At 41.2% G+C, this 21,185-nt stretch overlaps 2 protein-coding genes across 6 annotated transcripts in view; one reads left to right on the top strand and one right to left on the bottom strand.

Annotated features, from left to right (window-relative positions):
- The window catches only part of dop1a (DOP1 leucine zipper like protein A), a 34,997-nt gene extending 19,999 nt beyond the window's left edge, over window positions 1–14,998 (bottom strand). For 4 of the 5 annotated variants that reach the window (XR_014593312.1, XR_014593313.1, XM_083919011.1 and 1 more), the window contains exons 1-13: window positions 14,710–14,998; window positions 12,922–13,117; window positions 12,425–12,606; window positions 12,168–12,338; window positions 9,103–9,292; window positions 8,299–8,397; window positions 7,734–7,833; window positions 6,509–6,618; window positions 5,724–5,838; window positions 5,445–5,565; window positions 4,999–5,118; window positions 4,102–4,219; window positions 1,382–1,624 (exon numbers count right to left, since the gene is read on the bottom strand). Coding sequence is in view for 3 of the 5 variants with exons in the window: in XM_083919011.1 (XP_083775137.1) it covers window positions 1,382–1,624; window positions 4,102–4,219; window positions 4,999–5,118; window positions 5,445–5,565; window positions 5,724–5,838; window positions 6,509–6,618; window positions 7,734–7,833; window positions 8,299–8,397; window positions 9,103–9,292; window positions 12,168–12,338; window positions 12,425–12,606; window positions 12,922–13,059 (1,707 nt within the window). In the remaining 2 variants the exon portion in view is untranslated. The remainder of the gene's footprint in view (window positions 1–1,381; window positions 1,625–4,101; window positions 4,220–4,998; window positions 5,119–5,444; window positions 5,566–5,723; window positions 5,839–6,508; window positions 6,619–7,733; window positions 7,834–8,298; window positions 8,398–9,102; window positions 9,293–12,167; window positions 12,339–12,424; window positions 12,607–12,921; window positions 13,118–14,709) is intronic. The other variant, XM_083919012.1, reaches the window with a different exon arrangement.
- A 1,142-nt stretch (window positions 14,999–16,140) lies between these two features.
- The window catches only part of ube3d (ubiquitin protein ligase E3D), a 29,383-nt gene continuing 24,338 nt past the window's right edge, over window positions 16,141–21,185 (top strand). The window contains exons 1-3 of the mRNA XM_083917949.1: window positions 16,141–16,344; window positions 19,522–19,733; window positions 20,572–20,662. Of these exons, the coding sequence (XP_083774075.1) occupies window positions 16,253–16,344; window positions 19,522–19,733; window positions 20,572–20,662 (395 nt within the window). The 5' untranslated portion in view covers window positions 16,141–16,252. The remainder of the gene's footprint in view (window positions 16,345–19,521; window positions 19,734–20,571; window positions 20,663–21,185) is intronic.

The following is a 21,185-nucleotide window of genomic DNA, read 5'->3' as shown; positions in this document are numbered from 1 at the left end:
ATATATGCTGTTTAAACGTTGCATTATATGTGCTATATGACCACAGTGGGATTGGGGATTATTTATCAGGTTTTTCATTCTTTTAAACAGAAATTCACATCTAGAGTTGAATCTAGAAACACAATTACCATAGACCACAGACACTGTGATAAATACCTGTAGTTTATTCAGGCAAAATGTGTAATCTATTCAGTTAATGGTTAATTAAATGTAACCATTAGCTTTAATCATAGATGTCTAACTGTTCTGTATTCTGTACACACGTCATTAGATAGTAGGGTTGTATACCCAGCTGTTGGGTTTGACCTGAGGGACTTGTGTAGACTGAGCTGTACACCAGGCTGGCATCCTGTTGCAGACAGACAGAGATGCAAGTTCTTACAATTGTTTGTAACAGTCAGCCTTTGGGAGCCTGAGGGCTTCCTGGGATTGATTTTGATTGAGGCAGCATGCACATTCTGGAGGACTCAGATGGCACATTAGACAGCACGTTCTCTATATATCCCTCAGGGTGGTGTGTGTGTGTGTGTGTGCGTGTGTGTGTGTGTGTGTGTGGGGGGGGGGGGGGGGGGGGGGGGAGTATTCAGTGGATGTATGTGGAATGTTTTCCACTCTGATGGATATGGTTCACCCGGGAGGCATTGCAGGATAGTCTCCTCCTCTTCTTCATCAGAGAGAAAAGGCAAGCTGGGCTCAGCTGTTGGTTAACCATCTTCTGTCTTTCTACTTGTCCTCTCTTCTGCCCCTCATGGGCCTACCTCAATCTATTTGTCCCCTATCCATCTCTGGGCAGGGGACTCAACTTTTAATCATGCCTCACTGAGAACTCAAACACTTAAACAAGCAGGTTTCTGGACAGGGACCATGAGCAACAGGGTAGCCAAATAAAGCATTTTTTAACAAGTCTTCAAATGCCTTGTGTCGAGGGAGAGTGGGATGGCAGGAACAGTCGTGGGACCACCCAGCCAACTGCAGCACAGGGCAGGAGGATGGCAGGAGCCAACTAGAGCCTGAAGGGGCCCTGTTCAGGGACCAGGGAACACCATCAGAGCCTGAACTGATAGATTTTTGGGCAGTAACTTGTCAGGGAAATGGGTCAAGTAGGTCAAAGTGGGATTTGATCTGACCAGGGTAGCAACAGGGCTAAGATTTTGTCAAAAGATGTCTAAATGATCAGAGACGGAACAGAAATATCAGCTGGCGGTATTTTTATAGTCAAAGATTGGCATAAAAGTGGCATCACTGTGAACAACTTTAATTTCTAACTGAGCACTAAAGCGAACAGATCCTCTGATCTTTTCACAATTAATATGGCAGGGAAAACGTGGAGGGGGAGCATTTGCATTTTAATATGATGGAACTTTTTAACACTTTTCCTCACCGGTTTGTCTTCCTTGTCCCTTGCTGGGTTTGAGCGATTGCCGGTGGAGCGGCCCTGGGGACCCGGTGGCAGGGCCAGAGGGGATACCAGTGGTGGTTGCACTTTGCTGAGGATCTTGGAGCAGAGACGAAGGCAGTGCGTGAGCTCCCCGAGGCCCAGGGCCTGCAGGTGACAGGTCAGAGCCGCTACCATACGCAACAGCAGTTGAGGAAGATGCTCTGTCTGGATCTCTATGTAGGTCTCCTGGAAAATGTTACAGAAGTGAAGTGAGGACTTGAGGTGAAATTACTGGGTGTCTGGAAGGAGGTGAACCGATATAACGTAATTAAAATGTTAAAATAACTAAGGCAGGACTTTTTTTAAAGTCTTCCAAATGACTGATATAACAGTTTGCTTAATTAAATGTTATTAAATACACATTAACATCTAGAATTATCTTATCTAGAGTCCCTCTAGCTGTGAAAGGGAATAGTTTTACCCCTTAACCAGTGTATAACTAAGTGACATGGTGATAGTAAAATCTAAAGATACTGAATTATTTTCAGCCACTGCTAGTTTCAGTCTAAAAATATCAATATTTAAAATGCCTAAGATGGTTAGGGTGGAAATTTCTGCTATTAATACGATGCAAGACCATTTATCCAAAGACCTCTCTCCAGGACTCCCACTCTTTTTAAGAAATAATTTTCCAGGACATTTCCAGGACCTTTAAACATAAAAGACATCCGGTGCTCACAAACGCTCGTAAAATATATCAGTAGGCCTTGGATTGACACATTTAAGCTGCTCGCATCTCCGGAAAATCTCGTCTTGACGCAAAAGAGATTGCTGCGCAGACCGAAGAGCCGAAATGAAAAGCTATTGTTACACATCGCTTTTAGTAAACCTGCTTTAAAGTATCATAAAGTGCAGCTTCTGTACTTCAAACGTACAGAAATATGCACAAGGGTCGTAGGCAATCTGATTGAGCTAAAATAAAAAGAAAAATAAAATTTAAAATTTCCAGGAAAACATAATTAATCAATTTCTCAGTGTATATATACTGGCCCTAAATAAACAGACCTTTCTTTTTACCTTAACGTTGTGTGATGAGTCTGATGGTCTTTTCTTTTTTTGTTTTGAAACAAATAGATTGACTCAACAAGCAAAACACATTTTTATGAAAGAAAAAAACAGCAACCAAATCATAAAATGAGCTTAAACCATGGAGTTTAGAAGTCATTAGAAGTCATATTTCTTACAAATATGTGAGCAGTGCAATAGCATATTACTGCATGCATGCTTAACAGAAAGCACATACACTGGGCGGAGATTTCATTTTCACAAGATCCACACCAAACAGCCAGGGTAAGTTTTCACCACATGTAATGACTGTTAGAATCCCACTTCTTCCACTGGATCATTGCTGACATTAAAACATGGCAGTCTGTCAGTCATTCTGAAATGATCACTCAAAGCAGGGCTGGAACAAAGATGGCCTGAGGGATGTTGGCGGGACGTTGCAGAAATGTTATCGTAGCCTCAGTGAAGCAGTGTGAGGTGAAAAAGCAGGAAAGAGCAGTACTTTACCTGGCAGATTACCCTCATGCTTCTAGTAGGCTTAAGGAGAAAGAGCAGATAGTTTGAACAGACAGGAGCAAGCAGAGCACAGGCCACACAACACTTGGTTTGCAGAAACACACACATACGTTTACCCTTTCTCGCTCACACACTCAAAGAACACAAGGTTCTCACACACACACACACACACACACACACACACACACACACACACACACACACACACACACACACACACACACACACACACACACACACACACACACACACACACACACACACACACACACACACACACACACACACACACACACACACACACACACACACACACACACACACACACACACACACACACACACACACACACACACACACACACACACACACACACACACACACACACACACACACACACACAGGCATTTAAACAGGGTAATACAAAAGTGAGGGATTTCCAAACTATTCAGATTGGAAATACTGTATAGACGAGCATATTTCTATGAGGATGCAAACACTATTTTGGCAGGGAAACTACAGTAGACACAGGCATTTCTCTGCCTTTGTAGAGATTGCACAAATACACACACAGACACAGAAGAGAGAGGATGTGCAAACACACACCTCCTAATAGTTGCTGTAACATCCCAGAACTGGACTCAAGAATGGAATTGGACAACAAATCAGACAACATGGAGGATGCTTGTAGGGAACATACTGGATAGGAGGTGTGAAAGCCAAGAGGGAGGGGGAACATAGAATGAGATGTAAAGCCCAAGCAGGGACAGAAAACAAGGGACTGTAGAAGAGCGAGAAGAAAGAATGTGGCAGACAAAGAGGAACATTTTTGAAAAAAAAAAAATCTGTAAAGGAACCAGACGTGAAAGGATGAGAAAAATGACTGAATAATGAGAAAGAAAGAAAAGGACAGTTATGAAAACTGTTACATAAAAGAAACAGAAGAAAAATACAGATCAGATAAAAACAATGAAAAACAACAGCATGAAAGTGTGAAGGGAAAGGGGAGGAACAAAGGAATAAGGTAAAATAATTTAAGAGTCATAGTGGAGCAAAAGCAAAGGCAGAAAGTGGCAGAGTGAGAAAATAGACAGAAAAAAGGCCAGGGAAAGACACGAATAAAGACAGACAGGAAGGCTCACCAGGGAAACAATATCAAGCAGAAAATCAACCAGCTGACAGAACTCCACCAATGAGAGCTCTGGAGGATCTAGGCTCCCAGCATGCCGTGGTGCGCATGTGCTGTTGTTCACTGTCCTCCTGCAACGGAGACATATGTGAGTTGATTTTAAATACAGTATGATGGTTGGCAGTTAACTTAAGGTGATTTGTCCAATGTCAGAAGAGCTCTGGTGTGGGTGTATTGATTGTGTGAAAAGCATCTTGGCACATCAATTCCCCTGGCTCTGTGAGAAGGATTTTTACTAAATCCTTTTATTCCTTTAGCACTGCTTTCATTATATTGTGCAGGTACAGAATGGCACACTCCCTGGGGATCCTATTACCTCATTTAATAGAGAGTTCACTCCATCCCAGAATGGTTCTATTTTGGGGCAGCTCCAGAAGATATGTGCAAGATTTGCATCTGTATGGCCACACTGCCTCCAGCATGTCTGTTGCCTTGGAAGTCATTTGCTTTTTGTATTAGGCGTAATACTTTATTTCCTCCAATCAAATTCCCTCCATTTATATGAATTTGTAAACATCTTTACATCACAACATGGGATGCCATTCTTCAGAAATTATAATATCCAATTCTTTTAATAATTATTTTCCACTCCACATTAGTTTCGCATGATCCACCACTGGGTTCTTTTCTGTCGTCTCCAGTTTTACTCTTTCTAAAGACGTAACCTCCAGCAGGATGAAGCGTCATCATCTCTAAATGACCCCAGAAACATAACGGCAACATTAGTTCTCCCCAGATTTCACCCTCTGGTATTAAGACCGTAACTTACAGTGTTTTTGACACTAGCTAGGTGTGCCTTACAAAGCGGTGACTTGAGTGTGAATGTAAACGTAAATTTTAACATACAGACCTGCAGCACTCCTCAAACCAACGAGCGATGTAGTCCCACATGTAGTACGGCTCAAACGAGTTGAACAGGAGATTGGCTGTTTTAATCAGCTCTGCCGTCTTCTTGTTCTCTCGTAGTTTACTAAGAAAGAAGGTCAATTAGCATCATGTTTTCATGGTTTGGATAAATGAAGAAATGAACTTAAATATCCATTATAATGCTAGCCATGATTTAAGTCATTTATCATGTAAACATATCAAATGAAAAACTTATATTTGTCATTATTTTGACTTTGACTCTTTTTTTTAAGAAATTGCATATTTTTCACATTTCTATGTTGCAATTGTACTTATTATCCAATACACTTTTTTCACCCTCCTTACATGCATACATATATATATACATACATATATACACACATATATATATGCATACAGTGTATATACAGCATATATGACTGGGCTGACCTGCTGAGGTGTGCATGGTCTTTACTGAATGGACTCTGGTTTTGGAGGTCCAACTCTGTTCGGCACTGTGTGTGTAGAGTCCGAAACACCTCGATCAGAACATCCTCGAGGATTGCTGGACCTGGAGAGGGACACACGCAGATAAGAGGGATGATATGTACAGTGGATATATTACATATAGTTTATGTGACAGACTGCTTGTGTGACGTGCATCATTATTAAACCAATTTCCAACACTAACTAGACTGTTGGTGTCTACATATTGATAAGAGTGGTTACCAAGTTCCGGTTTGTCCAGCAGACTGATGAGGATGCGAAATGGCTTGAGGTCGTGCATGAGAATGCTTTCCTCTTCCCCGCCTCGGGCCTTCCCCTGCAAGATCCCGACCATTGCCTGAAAAACACACACACAGCAGAGAGCACATTAGTTGTTTTTTTTTTATTTTTCCTATAATATCTGGAAGAACCAATGTCATAATTTCAATGAGCCCCCTTTCAAGTTTTTTTTAATTTTGTTATCTTCATGCTTCGCCTGCCACATAATGGTGTGAGCCAGGAACAGACGGTCTCTGTAGTACCAACCTTCTCCCAATGGAGGGAGCTCCAATAACTCAGAGCAGATGGCAGAAGAGCAAACAAAAAAAACAAAGCGAAAAAAAAAACCCTTTCAAAAACAAAACTTCCCCTCCTGGTCACTCTGTTTGCTCCCCGTTCCAACCCCTGGAGTACCAGAACTCATCACATGCCAGGAGACCAAAGGCTGTTTAGAGCATCTGGGAATAGGAGAAGAGAGCAGGATATGCATGCAAACCCCAGGGAGGAAGTGGGAGGTGGGAGGTGTGGGAGGAGAAGAATTAAAGGGAATGGATAAATTGGGTGTCAGATCTGCCCAACTGAAGATGAACCTCGACCAACACACACTCTTCCCCACCCAACATACAGTATATATATATATATATGTCTCACATCATAGGAGATATTTGATTTGGGTATTTTTTGGAAGATAATTTAAACATAAGAAACAATATTCATTGGTGACCTTTCTGCATAGCTTGAACCCTCACCTGGACTAGCATGTCTTTAGAGAAGTTGTTGAAGTAGTTGCTCGCATGCTCTTCTGGGTTGCTCTGCCGAGTGCTGCGTGGGCCTATCATCACCCCATTATTGTCAAAGCCTTCATAAAATAAAGACATGTATTTATAATGGCATTAGACTAAGATGTACATCCAGCATTTTCAAGCAAAAGGCAAGAAGCAAAGCACTTCGTACTGAAGCAAATAGGGATTTAAACTTTGAGATATACTCTCTGTATCCTCCTGCTAATCATCTTCTTCTTTGTTCTTTGTAAAGTCCCACTGGCTGTTACCAAAATCCCTGAGTTTTCAGCCATGGTTAGGCATGGGACAATATGAAGATTTCATGTGACAATTATCCTGGCCAAATAATTGTGATTCACGAAATGATCACAACAATCAAAATATACTTTAAACTCTTAAAATGGCACTAAAACAAACTGTTATCACTTTACTTGACATTAAGTTAAGAAAATAATATTTTTATTGAGACACAATATTCACAATTATCCTGATAATGGAAATTCACCATGTTTAACTCAATTATTATTATTTAAATTATTGTGAGTGTTTTTTATCGTGATCCACAAAACAAATATATATTTTCCCACCTGTAGCCATGGTATAATAAAATACATTTTTATAGAGTTTCCCACTATGAAGCCTAGCCAGATTCATCAATTATATCAGTCTTCAATATCACTAAACAGTTAAAAACTGTTGTGCTGCCACATAGCTGGAGCTGGCCACAAGTTAATATATATCCCATTCATTGAGGGAAAAAATACCTCTTACTGGCCCAGATTCTGGGTTACAACTGGAATTAGAATCACACTGTACGCTACAGTATATCCCAATTTAAGACCCAAGCTTTCAATACACTTTTTATTTGTTCGAAATCTGACAAATAAAAAGTGTCTAACGTTTGTCTAATGTTTCAATCATTGCTTTGTTGTGTAGTGTGAGGCTGACACATTCAGTGTCCATCCTTAGCCATGCAGACACTTACCAGCATGTTCATCCACAGTGAGTTGCAAACAAGAGAAAATAAAGTGAGACAGTACCACAACAATTCTGGCTATATATATATATATATATATATATATATATAGCCCTTACTTTAGAGAGCATCTCTCTGAATCCTACAATATTCCAATAATAAGTGGGAACCCTGGTACATGAGTGTCACTGCTGTGTCTGTGTGTGTATTTCGCACCCAGCAGCCAGGCGTAGAGTCTGCGGTTAAGGGACATGTCTCTTCTCAGAACCACATGCAAAGCTGCTGAAAGGATCCGGATCATGTCCGACCGAGTCGCCTGAACACAACAGAACAGAAAATTTGTGACCCTTTCTCTGTCCCTTTCACACATATACACGCTTACAAACAAGCAAACAAACAGACATAGACACACACATACCATACCAATATCAGCCAATTAGAAACTTTGGTGTTAATTACACACACACACACACACACTTACACACTTACACACTTACACACACACACACACACACACACACACACACACACACACACACACACACACACACACACACACACACACACACACACACACACACACACACACACACACACACACACACACACACACACACACACACACACACACACACACACACACACACACACACACACACACACACACACACACACACACACACACACACACACACACACACACACACACACACACACCATTATCATTATCACACTGTTGTGTGTAGTTGTAGCCAGAGCTCAGTCCCACCGCTTTGCTCACCTGGCTCATATGGAAGGGGAAGCAGAAAAGGATCAGGTCCAGGGTGCTTCTCTGCACCAACACACTTGAGTCCTGGACTGAGGTACAGACCGCCTCCACCTGGTTGGATCAGAAAAGCACTATTATTCAACCTGGTCTTATACATTAAAAGTATAAATAATAAGTGAGCACTACTGCAAATGTGTGATACATTTGATCTGACTGCTGATGTTCATCTTGCAGTTCCCAGTACTGCTCCATAGTCAAGAAAAACTGGTTCTGTCAGTGAAATATCTCAAATTGAATCAATACCGAATCAAATTGGGACCTTTTGAATTGGAATCAAAACAATTTGGGAAATTAGTGGGGATACACGGCCCTATTACTACTGTATTATGTTTATAATTTTAACACCACAAGTAATAACCCACAAATAACTCCCATTGACAGGGCAAACACCATGGAACAAAACAGTGTGTGACACATAATTTGTAACACTAACCTCCTGAATCTTAAAAAATACTGTGACAAATATGTGGTCATATGTGTGCAAATCTCCCTCTTCTTCCTGTGTAAATTAAGTTTTTGCTATAATATCCTCCTTGAATATGATAAATCCTGATGAAAACATCGAACTGATGCTTAAAAACCCACTCACTGAAATATCAACTTTACTAAACTGCGATGTTAGAAGAAGGCGGTGTAGTAGGTATTGGCCCTCAGAGCCTTCAGTGGTACTATCAGGTGTGCAAATGTGTGCATGCAATTCTGTCATTAAGTATTTTTTAACAAGAGATGTTTGTATTGTAGAGCACTGTAACGTACCATGAGCTCGATGTCACTGCCCATGACGTAGAGCTGGTCCTCCATGGAGAGCTTGCGATTGAGGTGCACCAGAACAAAGGTCACCCCGGGGAGACGCACAGCAGGGCTAGTCAGGATGCTGCCCCACAAGGCACTGTAGAAGGCCGACTGCTCCACTGCTGCAGCCACCTTCTCCAACAGGGTGTTGGTTCTATGAAGAACACAGAGGACACGGTGAACATGCTTATTACTGCCAGTTTTGTTTAAAGCAGCAACACTCTGCGTCTCATGTTTTTGGCAGACTAGTCTTGCATTGCCAGGTCTATCTACACAGCGCTGTCAGCACTGGAGTACGGTCTGGCTGCATGAGTTAACATTCTGGGATAGGGGGAAAAAACGCTCTGGGTTGTTTGAATTTCTTTAAACCAATCACAATCATCTTGGGGGGAGCTAACAGCAACAGTGCCCTTGCAAATTAGAGATTTGTGTAACGGGAGGAGAATACTGAACTGTAGGCCTGCATTCAGTAAGCCAGACTATTGACTGACTGACTGACTGACTGACCGTGAAGTCAGTACTTAGGGTCCTCATGTTATGGTCAATTGTTAAGCAATGAATTAAGCAGAACCACAAGCTCAATTCTGCTGTTATATTGGTGTCTAGTAGGTTTAAAACGCTAAAGAACATGTTTATTAACTGTGCTGCATTAGTTGCACAGGTTTTATTGCTCGTTTGTCCATGTAACTTCTGCAGCACAATCATCTAATTGGTAAGTAAGCAAAGCATCATGAGCACCAGAGACATCTTTCTCTGAACAGAGCACTCACTCACTGCTGTTTATGAGACAATTTGGATCTCACTGAGAGGCTTTAATGTGCCATTTCCACTAACTATCTTGTCAGTATCAATACATAACACTAAATTTAATTTGGGCAAATAAGGTGAATCTGAGAAATCTGTTAGAACAGACAGGGCACTATTGTTATTTCAGCTGATAAGACGGGATACTTTTTTTACAATCCTAGTGCAAACTCAAATGTCCTCTGTGTGTAAACTTAATTATTGAGACAACAAATAGCAACAGGAAACGGCGACAGGAGGTAATAAAAAAATAATGCAACCTCCTGCTGACCTCTGCAATTTGACAGAAGCAAAATAAGGTCAAAGGAACAATGTTAAACAGTGTAGATTTGACATATAAGTACTAAACAATAACATATATAGTGTAAAATCAAGACACCGTTATATGTTGACCCATACAAATAGACCTTAACATAACATAAAATAACATAACAGCTGACATTTATTTTGACAAGATACCAGGAAAAGCACAGGTGTTACTGGTAGTGTTAATTACAGCTAGTGTTGCTTACTGGGGCCATTGTTAGTTTCATCAGTAACACCTGTGCTTTTCCTGCTAAAACCAGTTAAAGAGTCTATGCTGAAAACGTCCTATGTTGTCCCCTCTAGGCCACTTATGTCTTTGCTGCTTCAGCTGTAACTGCAGCGCCCTCTAGGGCCTGTGAGAGTAATTATGGGAGTGCTGATGAGATAAATAATTTCCCTGCTTCTGTAATATCTGAGATTCACATCTATATGAACAATGAAAAAAATTAATAGATAAAATGATTTAATCAATATATGACAACTAAAATGAAAAAGATGAAGAAAAAGTATGGAATTTCTTGAGATAGTAAATGTAAACATGTCTGCACGCTGAACATATCCAGGGTTTCTTTCGATAACCTGGACTGACAAATAGGAAACTCGCAATCACAGTTAAAGAAGCTCACTTAAGAGTTAATTTGTCAAGCCAGGGTATCCGCTTTAGTTTCCTTACACATTGTCATAAACAGGTCATGGATCGCTTCCTTTTACTCACCCTTTGAATAGTTATTTCAGATTTCGAGGTGCAGATCATTATAATGAGCAGTTCCAGAGTATGACAACAGCAAGGGGCAACACAATTGTACATAATAGGGCTAGGGAGGTGTGCTGGCAAAAAAATAGCAGATAAGTGAAAATATTCTGCATATTGTCTAAAAATAACTATGCCAAATGCAATGTCCAACCCTTGTCCAACCAGCGGCTGGGGTTCAACTCCCGCCTGTTTTTCATATTGTCTTTACCCCCGTCTAGATGTGGGGACCATTATGAAGCACAATTACAACGTTTTAGTAGGCCACTGGTAATGTGTAATGTAATTTCACTTCCCCACCTGATCTAGCCCAGGCAATACTTTACCAGCCCATCGATGCTATGTGCTAAATTTCTATTCAAGTCCGCCTCATGTCCCCCTAAATGTGCATTGATGGAAACGTGTGTGCATTTAATTGCACCTATGAGTTTGGGGGATCCTATTAATGGGTTAGAGAACTGTAGAATGCTACAAATGCAAAGGTGTAATACACCACACTAGCCATAATTCCATAACCTTAAGTGTATAAGTTTATGAGATAAGAATTGGATTTTTTTTAAACTACACATAAATGCACATCGCATGGGAGAAACAGTGCACACAGAATGTCCAGACTGATGCGCTACCTCCACTCTACCACTGTCTTACTGAACTGGAAGTTTTCTTTTAACATAAACACTATAAAGCCTTTATTTAGGATGATTTTTTTACCTCCTTCATCCTAGAATCTTGTACACACAAGCACTGTTTTAAAAAATCGCTGTCCAAATGAGAACTCTGAAGTGCTGCCAAACCAGCAGGAGACAATAAAACCCTAATCCTAAACACATGTTAGCCAATCAAAAGCCTGAAAAAGCCATAACCTGAAGGATACTTGGATGCATTAGCACACTGATCGCTCCGTAGAATTCTGTCGCCTCTGTTCCTCAAGATAGAATATTAGCTGTACATTTATGCGTAAACATGTAAATACCGGTGTATGTGTGGAAAATCTCAGGCTGTGTGCTGAGTTTAAAACATTACCTTGCAATGACTCATACATCTCATTTATCATTCATGCAATACGAAATCAATTCCCTTCCACATTATGCTGTGAAATCTTTTCTCCTAATGGCCTGTTCCAATGGCCGCATTAAAGTGTTTTTTTTTCCATTCCTGCTCCGCTCACCTGTCGTAATACTCAGAGCCCTCCTCCAGACCAGGCAGTACCCCAGTGAGTAGTCCCTGTAGGCCTGGTTTCAGAGTCTTTCCCAGGGGCAAGTAGTAGGTCTCATAGAGCCCCAGCAGCACAGGCTTTACAGACATTGCGGCATTGGAGAGTAAAGGGAAGAGCCCAGAGCTGCAGTGATGAAGAAAGAAAGGAGTCATACTTTAGTCATCTAGCTTACTGTAGGCCACTGTGTCTGTGTGGTACTGCGGTATTACCTGTAAAGAAAGAGATCTTTGGCTAGCCTCTTGGGTCCGATGATCTTGAAGATGATCTCGTACGTCTCCAAAGCCTTGCGGTGGACCCCGCTGGGCAGGGCAGGGTGGAGGCATTGGGCCAGCCGTTTGCCTATCGTTAGCTTCTTGGGAACCACTTGGTATTTTGCATTGTTCTGCAAAACCTGGATGTAAGAAAAAGGTGGCTATGAGGCATGCACAGACAACACTGTAAGAACCAGAATGTGTACCTGAGCCCTGTTAATGTGTGTAGAATTTGTTCTCAGATAATTTGGATTACAGTGGCCTGAATACCAGCAACGTTTAAAGTGCGACTCATTCATGGTTGAGAACTCAATGGCACATCATTTTGTTGCATGTATATGTACAGTTTTGTATACGTACATGTGTTTGTATACTGTATGTTTATGTATCTGGCTTTTATACAACTTGTAATCCAGTGCAGTCTGAGTCAAGCAGTGGTCTGACCAGGGCCTTACCTTGTTGAGTTTGCCCAGTGCAGAGATGAGGTCTGCCCACTCACTGGAGTACTCAAAGTTCTTGAGGGCTTTGTCCACTGCTGCCACATAGTTCCTGTACTTGGAGTCACTGAGCAGCTCCACTTCCTCAGCATTCATTCTCCTGGGTGGTTATTACGCTAATGTGAAACACCAGGCACACATATGTACATCACACCTGTGACGAAAGAACAGAACAGAAGTTGAGAACGAGAAGTTCAAATAAACACTGATAATGAGTTAAAGTTTAGTCATCAACATGCTTGACCGTGATGAAAAAGGCTGAGCCTATCAATCAGTTCATGGTCCAAGATATGCCTGGGTACAGCTGGAGCCATTTTAATAGGCCGAGTCATACACATCAGGAGGACGAGGTGTCTGAAGTGAGCAGCCATTGCTATCTTATCGAAGTCATCTTTTCCAAAAACAGAATAATAGAATGACCTCCAAAGAAAACTCTGCGAAGTTTAGATAAGAAGAGGAGTCATCAACCTTACACAATGCGTCACTAAAGCCACTGCCACTCCTTCAGTGCAACACATTTCTTTAAAAGGAATGGCGCCCCGGGCAACATATTTCCACGGCTGGTGAACAGGAGATTGATGAGTCTGACTGCTATTTCACATAAAGCAGTCCTAAGAGCCTAACCATTATACAGCCTTTTGTACTGATAGCGCACATTGGGCTAGGCAATATGGGCAAAATCTTCTATTCCAATGCAGGTCATTTCATATTACAACAACGATATCTTTCACGATATTGCATGTTTTCTGGTAATTCAATAAACCACAGGGTAAAGCCTATTTCTGCAAACTCCTGTGTGAATTAAATAGTCATCTTGTGAAAAATCAACCAAATTATCTAAATATTGCCTAAACTAGCTGGGTTTTCGATTGAAACAATATAGGAAAACATATATGATGTACATTTTCATATTGCTTTAATATTGCCCAGCCCTAAGTGCAAATTGATGTTATCATCCAGGCAGGCAATACCATTAAAAACTAAAATACTGTTTGATGAGCAACATTACTCTTATGGCGTATTAAATGTGTGGCTATCACATTTGACAGGAGCTCAAAGGGATTTAGAAAAGGCAGGTGGCATGTAGACATTTTGACTTGTCACAGCAGTAAATGTGGAACTACCAATATAAGTGTCCCAGGTAACCATATCAGTGAGCCGTGGAGCTCACTCCAGCTGAGTTACTAATTAAGGTTATTAATGACACCTGTGCCTTTCCTGCTGTTACACGTCAACATGTCTGTAGCAGATCAAATTAACATGACATGTTTAGTATCAGGATCTTTGAGAATACCCTGTCTACTTCTATTCAACAACAAAGTGACTGAGTCGGTGTCAAAGTTTTAAAACTCAGGGAAATGTAACGTTGTAGCTTGAAGCAGCTGGCAGTCTTGCTCTCACTGAGCTGACACACTTGAGTAGCCTCGGGCTGTAAAGTGTCAACAACACAGTACTGTAACTGTAGTACCGGTAGAGCAGGTAAACACACCTGTCCTCCAAACTACAGCAAGTAACGTTCTGTGGTGGAACACACAACATGAAAATTAATATTAATGCGCGTTTAGCCAAGGAGTATTTTCAAAATCTTAATAAACGCGTAAGTGACATTATACTGTGTGTGTGAAGAGGGGGGCTGTTACAGTAACGCTGTAGCTAACAGCTACCTTGTCACTAGCTCAGAGGTGATGTCAGCTAACGTACATGACATTTGTAGCGTCAAAACCATAAACTGATATAAAAGCTTACCTTTAAAGGATACAGGAGAGCATCTGTCATTCAATCATGAGCACGGTCCTCTGAGTTAAAACGGATGACAACGTCAATAATATGAGTAGCAGGCGAGCTAACGTTAGTAGCACAGTTTAAACTACAGAGGGCCTGGCTCCGGTGTCACCGCTCTTAGAAGTCAGGTCCCTTCAGAAGAGGGCTGTGGAGGAAGACAATAGATACTTATATTCTACATAGTATTACTCCTCTCAGCATTGTCCCGCAGGGTGGAAATAAACAGTGATGAGCGCATCAGTTGCTGCCAGACCCAAAGATACAAAGCGAGACGATTGACAGCTCCCAGACTGCACTGCAGATGAGCTGCACGTCCAACCACAGCGTCCAACCGCCCCGCTCTTCCGCATGGACGTCTACCGCCTCTCAGCCGAGTCGAGTCTCCCACGGTCACACACATTCATCCAGGAAATGATGCGTGGTTCTTCAATATAAGGTGAATATTGCCACATGAAAAATTCAACATTGACCGTATGTTAGTATGCCATTGTTTTTGATTAAATGTACCTAATGTTTTCACTGTGCAGATGTAAAAAATAATCGTGCTTAAATCTCTGAGGATATACATTCTTATAAATTATACATTCAGTCTCAGATGTGTTTGGTCAAAATAATAACGACTGCTTTTTTCTTAACAGTTACAGAGTGGGGTTTAGTTCATTTCGTCCGTGTCAGTCCTTGCCCTGAGCAAGGATGGATTTCCCAACGTGCAAAACGTGAAACTGCCCTCTCAAGTTCACTGAAACTTGAATTTCCTTTATCTATCTATCTATCTATCTATCTATCTATCTATCTATCTATCTATCTGAATGTCAGTTGTTCATTTGAAATACTATTTTGCAATACGAGTGTTTACTAAATTACAGGCTAATATACATATAAAAAATATCACGGTTTGACTATACTATTGTTTCTATCATAATGCTTTCTTGCAGACGCTTTACCAATCCCCCTCCGTATGATTAAAAATCCACAAAGAGGATTAAAATGCAGAATACCTGCCGGCTCCCTCACTTGAAGGCCGCAAAGGATGTTTTTAATAACAGTAACATCCCATTCAAAACATTATTATTGGCGTGCTCACCTCTAAAGTGTGCACAGTTAAAGGAAAATGATTTTTGAAGGTCAAGTGCACAAAGGCTCAAACACAAAATATGTATCAGAACATTTCAACTGATGTAACCGTACTTCACTAAACGGATTGTTTAACCTAGACCAGACAATTTATTTTATAATCTGATACGAACCATGTTTTATTTTGAAATGTCTGACCGGATGCTACCCGCTGCCTGTATTGAGTGTAAGTGCCTTGACGCCAGCGGTGTCGGCACGCTGCAGACTCGGATACTTGTATACCAGCCTCTAGATCCTACGAGCAAACCAACTCACATAGACGTGACTGTATATTTGACTTACTTTGGAGGATATGCGTGTTGCGATCCAGAGTCACCCACTCACACTGATTTCCGATTGTTTTTGCGTAATTTCTGAATATTTCGCTGGCTAAATGGCAGACTTGGAGATGCCAGCCAAAACACATGGAGTCGGAGTGTTCTTGGAGCTGAGGAAAAGGCTCCAGAGCGGACTGCTTATTGTCGGGTAACTATTTCAACCGAAAGCTAGCGAGCTGCACCGTTACAGTGGGGTAACGTTAGTCTATTTATTGGCAAATTTACCATGCAAGCTAGGCTAGCTCACAGCTAACATAGCCCTATAATTGTGAACCGATGCTGCGCTTTCTCAACGGCGCCGAGGTACGTGTCTGTTGTTTCAGTAACATTCAAATCTCTCATGTTAGCTGAGTTAACTGTTGGCTGAATTTCGCCATGTTGTTTCATACCACTTCTATTGGACACCGCCGTTATTAGCAACAAGTCACATATAAGCCCCTGCTGCTTGGTCTGAAGATGTGGGAGCTAACCTGATGGACGCATGTCCACGTTTGTCTCTCATCCCCAAACACTCCTCTTATCTTGACCCTATGAAACCGTGAAGAAAGGTTTCCCGCTGCTTCTCGAGGTTTTGTCTCTCCCTTCACCCCCAAAAAGGTGGCCAGTGGAATTGTAGTCTTTTTTTATTTTAAAAGAAATACCATACATTTTAAAAAGGGATACAAACAAATACACCATTGTAGCCGAGCGTTAGGGGTTCGCCTGTACTGTAGTGATATACAAAACAATAAACGGGACAGGAGACGGGATAGCGTATCCAGCGATGCAACTCTGCGCCACTGTATTTCTCAGACCGAGAAACACACAACACCTGCGGTAAAAAAAAAAAAAAAAAAACCGCTAATCTTCCGCCGTACGGCAACTCAGAGGGACACACCTCCTTTCCACACATAAACACAGAACAGTCTGTTACACTATGAAAATTAGTGTTTGCATTTGATACTGTGTGTTTATTGGTGGTGGATAGTAACTCGGTGCATTTACTCATGTACTGCACCTAAGTACATTTTAAAGTATTGTAGTATATCAAATGACCGCTACTTTACTCCCAATCTGCATTTCAAAGAAACATTGTACTTTTTACTCCACTATATTTATTTGACAACCATATTGTTATTTGACAGGTTAAAGGTTTAGACCTACATCACATCAACTTGTAAAATCTGATGCATTTTTATAGATTGAACTACAGAACAGCATATTAAGTTGTTAAATGTCTTCCTCCTTGACAAACTACAGCAGTAAAGTACTTTTGATACATAATTTTCACGTTGTTGCTGATACTTCTATACCTTTTGAATGCAGGGCTTTTCACTTAAGTATTCTTTTACAGTGGGCCATTGCTACTTTTACATCGATGATTTGAATGCTTCATGTATTCTATATTTAAGATTTAGGATAAACAGGGTAAGGTCAGACTGAATACCTGAACACAATGTATATTCACAGAGCCTTCCCTCTCTGCTAAACAGCCTCATCCTGCATTAGAAAAGTATGCAGTTTAAACAACCAAATAATTAATAGAATAGCCAGGTATTAGGGAGAAGAAAACACAGAATTTCTCAACAAAAAGTTTAAGTATGTGTTATTAATAATTAGGAATAATACAATCAATGATAAATAAATGGAATACATATTACAGAGGATTGTAATCAACGTTCCTTCCATCTCTGATGCAATATTCACACTAAATAATTACTCAAAATGTATCCAAATCCCTCATTTTACACAAACTTCCTGACGTTATTGTAGCTGTAACTGTTTATCAATTCTATACTACTAGTGTACTGCTATTGTTATGCATTGGATACAGTATGAAAAATCCATAAAATATGTCACTTAGGTGGTGGTAGAAAAGGGGGACCACGTTTGATATTGGGCAGCTGTGCTTGCTGAAAGTGGGTGTAGTACACCTACAACATCACTAGATGGGGTCAATGAGATTTGACAGACAGTACAATCCACCCTGGTCTTCTCCTCTCTCCCAAAGCACTGCATTTACAGTGGAGAGGTGACTGCACTCTGGCAGAAATATTAGTCCTACTGCATATTAAAACATCTTGTACAAAAACATAAAGCTGAAAGTTATGTGAGGGCTAGGAGGGCTTTGTCACAGAAGGTGATAAAACAAGAGCCACCAACCACCCAGAGTGGGACTGATTCAGTACTTCCTTCTGCTGAGACAACAGCACCCAGCAGTAGGTAGAGGTGGTAGCCTTTTTATGACTGTTGTAGTATTATTTATTAGAGTTCTTTATTTTTGTCGGCCCAGAGAACATTGGAAACACTCATTGGACTCTTTGTCTCAGTGTTTGTTCTGCGCTAAAGACAGACTCATTACTTGCTATATTGAGACCTTGACTAATTACAGATGATGTGTATTTCATGTTTCCACAATCTTATGGCTATTGCCTTGTTTTTCACTTATTATGCATTAACTACTAAGAACAGTCTACGAAATGATTGGCTTATTTAGCTTTGATCTGTGCTCGGCCTGACTTCTCTGCCAACACCAGTAATCCCTGGGACACAGCTTTTTACATTAATACAACACTAGAGTTATTGCGCAAAGACTTTCAGAAACAGTCAAACTGTCAAGTGACAAGGAAGAGATGATCTCTTTGCAAAGAAAAACCAAGCCCCCACCACAGCGACTCCCTGGTTGATCCAATACTGAAGTGCCAAAAACTGCAGTTCTCTGAGTGTCCACTAGGGGCAGGTTTCATAATAGAGCAGGTACTCATTGACCCCCATGTTAAACAGGCCGTTTTCACAGCATAATTAAACCTGTTTAAGGCCTGGTACAAAAACTATTCTAGTCTGTATGTTTAGGTCAGATCTCCATGACAACACTGAGGGGGTGAATTTTGGGACCTTAGCTCCTGAAAAATTTCCATTGGTGTCTATTGAAATTAAAAATATCAGTCTGTGCACCCCTAACATTAACGTCATCTAAATTGATCATATTACGTGCATATTAATTTAAATGTGTCCGAATATCTGATAAGAAATAGTTTGAGTTTAAATTTTGTACTCAAGTTCTTAATAAAATGAAAAAAAAAATATTTCTTTTCTATTTGTTACATATTAAGTTCACACAGGAGTATGACTTTTCGGTGGAGAGGTGGTGGGCTGGGTTTTTCCCTCTGTTTCAAGTCTTTAAGCAGTGCTAAGCTAATTGTCTCCTGTTATTCATCATTCAGACATGAGAGGTGTTGATCTTCCTAATTACTGTCAAGTAAACAAATAAAACACATTTCTTCTATTTTTCTTATATGTGTTCCTTTAAACTTGTGTAAAGCGTCTGCTCACATCTTCTCTCCAGGAAAGATGTGGCCAGAAGTCCTGCGGATGTGGTTGTGAAAGGTGGAGATTCTTCTCTCCACATCCAGACTCCCAGAGGCAATCTGAGCCTGGCTCTGCCAGCAGGAGTCACCTTTGAGCAGGGATCCTGCATTCCGACCCCTGCAGGAGAATCCTGTGGAGAGGAATTGCATTTCAGACTGCGCATCAGTGTCACGGCGAGCACATATGAAGGTAATGTTCAGGACAGCAATTGAAATGCACCCAGACACGTGAAACCTCCCTCTGCTTTACTGGACTCCTGTGTGCCAAGGCAAGAACAAAGTCTTTTGGTTGCTATTTAGAGCTCGCTGCCTGTTTTTTGAATTAATTGGGTTGAGTCAGTTGGTCATCTGAGACAGTGAAGGTGTAAAATTTGCTCTCAGCATTCCCAATGGCCCACTAGCAACTGATCGTCAGAGTCATGAGAATACTCCCTTTAGGTTGTGGTTTAGAAATGGGAATTCTGGCTCTTTGATGGGAGCCAAATCTCATGGCTCTGTTCCTTTCCGAGAGCCGTTTAAAAGAGCGGCTCAACATTCTTTTTTTAAAGAAGTTATCAGTGTAATAGCTGTCTGTAAATCCTGCAGTCCTCTGCTATTGCTGCTGCGAAGTGTTGCAAAGTGTTTGTGCGAGCTTGAACACTGCTGATCTGGAGCATGCAGGGAAATTTGGAAACAACAATACAAAGGACACCTCACCTCATGTACGACTCGGTTCCCTTTATTAATACCAAAGAGCCGCCATACCGCTATTTTGGTTTGATATCACATCCTCAAAAGTTTTACCCAGAGTCATCGCATATTATTCCTACTCTATCTTTTGGTATATTTTTATGTCACTCTCAGCACAAGAAGAAGTTATAGCTAAGGACAGTTATTGACAAATCCAGTCAAAATCAGACTGATTGCCTGCGCCCTATCCAAACCACCTTCTCCACCCAGCATTTATCGATTCCATGCTCTGTAGAACAAGGTTACCACCCTTTCACCAAATCTGAATCATTTATTTGTTTGCCTTTGCCCCTCCACAGAGCCTTCTGACAGCATGATGGACACTCTCCAGGCAAAAGAGACTTATTGCTTCCACTGCCAGGGCTGCATGACCAGGCTGCTCGAGGACAGGTGAGGAGCAGAAGGACGAGGATCAGTGGAAATGGGGTTTTTATTTACACCCTCCTCCGCAGGAAGAGGAGCAGGTGTTTATTGATGATGTGACCCAGCGTTTGAAGTGATAGTCTGGGAAAGGAAAGAAATTGATGGATGGAGCTGGAGAGGAGTCCACAGTTGTCAGCCTGACTGGATTAGAGTCATAGAGCCAGTGTGACGTAGCGGTCTGTGCCTCCCATTAAAAAAAAAAACAATTGCGTTTCTTACCTCGAGGTGGTTCAGCCGGACAGTGGTATTGTTCTTATAGGCCTCAGCTTGTAGCTTTCTCTGGTTGGCGATGTGACATGCTGAAAATTGCAATAGCTGCATTACAGAGACCCTTGGCCTCTGGTGATGTTTCTCAGATAAAACCCAATAAAACCAAAAACATCTTTTTTGCTTTCAACAAGGGTTGGGAGAAGTCAAAATGCCAGCAGAAGTGCTTGGCGCAGGGTAAAAGATTTAATAACATTACGCCTCATTAAGCTTTGTTGCAATT

This window comes from Echiichthys vipera, assembly GCF_963691815.1.
Source record: "Echiichthys vipera genome assembly, chromosome: 8".
In the NCBI taxonomy this organism is placed as follows: Eukaryota; Metazoa; Chordata; class Actinopteri; order Perciformes; family Trachinidae; genus Echiichthys; species Echiichthys vipera.
Note: the sequence above shows the minus strand (reverse complement) of the source record. Positions and strands in the feature narration are given on the sequence as shown.